General features: G+C 34.7%; 1 protein-coding gene across 1 annotated transcript; it reads right to left on the bottom strand.

Moving 5' to 3' along the window:
• Window positions 1-394: 394 nt before the first annotated feature.
• Window positions 395-2,557, bottom strand: LOC140879080 (uncharacterized). Its single transcript, XM_073282723.1, has 5 exons — window positions 1,879-2,557; window positions 1,556-1,755; window positions 1,277-1,460; window positions 699-806; window positions 395-516 (listed from the first exon to the last, which is right to left on the bottom strand). The coding sequence occupies exons 1-5, from the start codon at window positions 2,555-2,557 to the stop codon at window positions 395-397; spliced, it is 1,293 nt and encodes a 430-aa protein (XP_073138824.1).
• Window positions 2,558-3,150: the final 593 nt, after the last annotated feature.

Consider the following 3,150-nt stretch of genomic DNA (forward strand, 5'->3'; position numbering starts at 1 on the left):
AATTTTTTTATGATTGGTTAATCCAAGTTTGTTGCCGATTTTGATTACAATAAGTTTCACATTTATTGGTAAAAATAACACAATCATAAAAAACTTTCTTGTATTTGATACAAAAATTTCTGGAAAAATCTTAACATGAGTTGTTCACACAAGTAAACAACCATTTCACATAAATATTTCATAAGACATTAACAAAAACACAATATAAATCCAAATATCCCATATAAATGAACATAAAAACCATTTCATAAACACATCTCATAATAGTACAGAAAGTATCATCATACAAACCAAGGTCTACTACATTCATATATTAAAACACATAAAAATAGTCTCTCATGTCAAACAACAAAAGTAGTGGCAGAAACACATTACAGCCAAAAACATTTGGCTATCAGTATATAATGCTAGCCAAAAACAACACAATATCAGTACATAATGCAACCGGATCTTGTACGCCTTCTGCTACACCCACCGAAACTTGCTTCATGCTCAAGCTCCAACAACCTCTTAGGCCTGTCCAATAATTAAATCAAATATTTCAGATGTTTTCAATGATGAAATAAAATAACAAATGAATGAATAAAAACAGTACAATAAATATGTATGCTACATAAAAAATCACAGGATCACAACCAATTAGTTGAAAGATTCTTTGCAAGTCCTCCTGTTATGCCCGGTCCTATTACACCTCTTACACTTTGTCACATGGTGTTCAACTTGAGAAGGGATCCTTTCAGTCCTTCTACGCCCAGGTTGACTACGCACTGTAGGAGCATAAATTGTATCTCCCTCATCAATATAACCTTCATACATGTCAAATGTTGGAACATGATTGATGACACTTTTGTAAGCTTGCCGATAACTTTCGATCTTTTGTCACAAAAATTATACACTGACAAGGACTTAGATTCTATACACGCACAAGCGTGCTTGCATGGAAGCCCTTAAATTTTCCATCCGCGACATGAACAGCTTGATGAATTCAAATCAACACCAAAAGTTTTATCCCCATCAACGACCTCAAACCTCGCTCCACATGACCTATGTACCTTCAAGGTACGTGATTTACTACAGGCAACTAAAACATCTTTCTCCTTTCTAGGACTTAACTCTTGAACCATATTTAATGTCGATTCTCGTCTTCGATGCATTATTGTCATAATTTGAATACGTATTTTGTCTACCATACCAACAATAGGTAGATATCGAGCACCTTTAACCCAATTGTTCCAACTTTCAGTTGTATTATTATTAATGACACCTCATCTCTTACCCATGAACAAAGCATTTGCCCAATTCTCTGGCGAAGAATTCACAATAAACTCACTAGCAAGTGGCATAGATTCATTTATACGATTAATATGTTCAAGAAACTCATGTCTAGATGGGGCATATGCAGCTTTCTTCAAGACTGAAGACCAGTGTTTTTTATTATGGAGAGGATACCTTCGCAAAACCTACATACAACATAAAAATCATAAAATAAAATAATTGCTCAACTCTTATATAAGTCAAGAAAAGTGTTTAAATAAAATAATAAGACTAAACTAACCTGTTTGATAAAATTATCTACAAGATGTCTAAGGCAATAAGCATGGTGACTACCATGAAACACGGATTGAATGACCTTGATAAAACCCGGATGTCTATCAGAGAAAAAGGTAAAGCTGTGAAATAAGAAGATTCCCTGTGACGCAAGGGCATATTTTAAACGATCACAAAACCATTTCCAGTTACAATCATTCTCTGCATCTACAACAACATATGCCACTATGAATAAATCATCATTAGCATCCTTGGAGACAGCAACCAGAAGACATCCTTTGTACTTATTCTTAATTTGACAACCATCCTAAAATAGTAGTGGCCGACAACCACTGGCAAAACCAACTAGACAAGCATGAAAGCAAATGAAAAGTCGTTTGAATTTGTTGGTCATTTGATCGATCTCATATTCGGCAAAACTTCCAGGATTCGTTTGTTTAACAGCATGACAATACCATCGTAACTTATCATATGACCCCTTCTTCGTCCCATGGATATCATGCATTGCCATTTCTCTGCCCATCCAAGCTTTATGATATTCAATTTCCACTCCAAAATCTCTTTGTATGTCTTTTACCATTGTACATGGACAATATGACGGTTCCCCCCTCAACTTTTCTTTCACCAAATTAGCTACCCAAGTTGAATCGGCTTTTGGATTCTCTATGGACCGCAAGTTATCCTCACCACATGTATGAGTTAGGTTACATTTTCTAATACCAAATATATTATCAGATTTATGTTTAGAAGCATATATCCTCCAGTCACAATTTTCGTCACTACAAACAACATCGACCTTATCTCTGTTATTTTTCTTGAAACAAAAAGATCGTCTAGTGGAAATAGAATAGTTCTTAACACAGATTCTGAATTCCGCGACACCTTTAAATGTTTTACCTTCACCGCGTATGCATTGACGCCACGAGTCAATAGAATTGCTTGCACTGCCAATTTTTAGCTCGGTTTCACCACTTGAATTTATATCATCTTCAAGTTCAACCCTTACCATTAATTTCAATTTCAAATCAGACTAAAATAGAAAAAAAATCATTTAACATTTAAGCGGAATAAGTATTTACAGCATCACATAAAAAAAAAATATACTAATGAATAATTAGACACCACATACAAAAAGCACAACAAGACAATGCACAATATTCTAACCAGATTAAGCTTATTCAATAGTTAAATAACATATAATGATTACCTGTTCGTATTTCTGCTTCCACGACTTGGTTCAAATTTTCTTGTTGCCTTCATATTAATTAAGCTCAGTTTCAGACACATATGAAGATTAATCATGTTTCGTACATTATCGTCGTCATTCAGAGTCACGACAATATTCTCATGAGGAGCTATGAATTGCAGTGCCGTTAATTGAGGGTTAATGTCCGCACATTTCTTGCCCTAAATTCTGAAATAGTTCCAGTAGTGTGACACCATTAGGGATTGATATTAAAAAAAGCCCATCTAGGTACCGACAGTTGCCAACAAATGAAAAACTCGCGATTCCAGAGCCGAACTCCATATATACTATCAAACTGAAAAATTGAACACAAAATGTCACTTGAAGCCGTGGGAATAATCTTTCAAGAAGGTCAA

The sequence above is a fragment of the Henckelia pumila genome, chromosome 2 (assembly GCF_033568475.1).
Source record: "Henckelia pumila isolate YLH828 chromosome 2, ASM3356847v2, whole genome shotgun sequence".
NCBI lineage: Eukaryota > Viridiplantae > Streptophyta > Magnoliopsida > Lamiales > Gesneriaceae > Henckelia > Henckelia pumila.

What these genes read in the sequence shown, in the direction of transcription:
- LOC140879080 (XM_073282723.1), bottom strand. Translation starts at nt 2,557, where the DNA reads ATGGTAAGGGTTGAACTTGAAGATGATATAAATTCAAGTGGTGAAACC. An exon ending in TCTAGTTGGTTTTGCCAGTG is followed by an intron (nt 1,756 to 1,878) that starts GTTGTCGGCCAC and finishes ATGTTGTTGTAG; the next exon opens with ATGCAGAGAATGATTGTAAC. An exon ending in GGCAAATGCTTTGTTCATGG is followed by an intron (nt 807 to 1,276) that starts GTAAGAGATGAG and finishes ACATGTATGAAG; the next exon opens with GTTATATTGATGAGGGAGAT.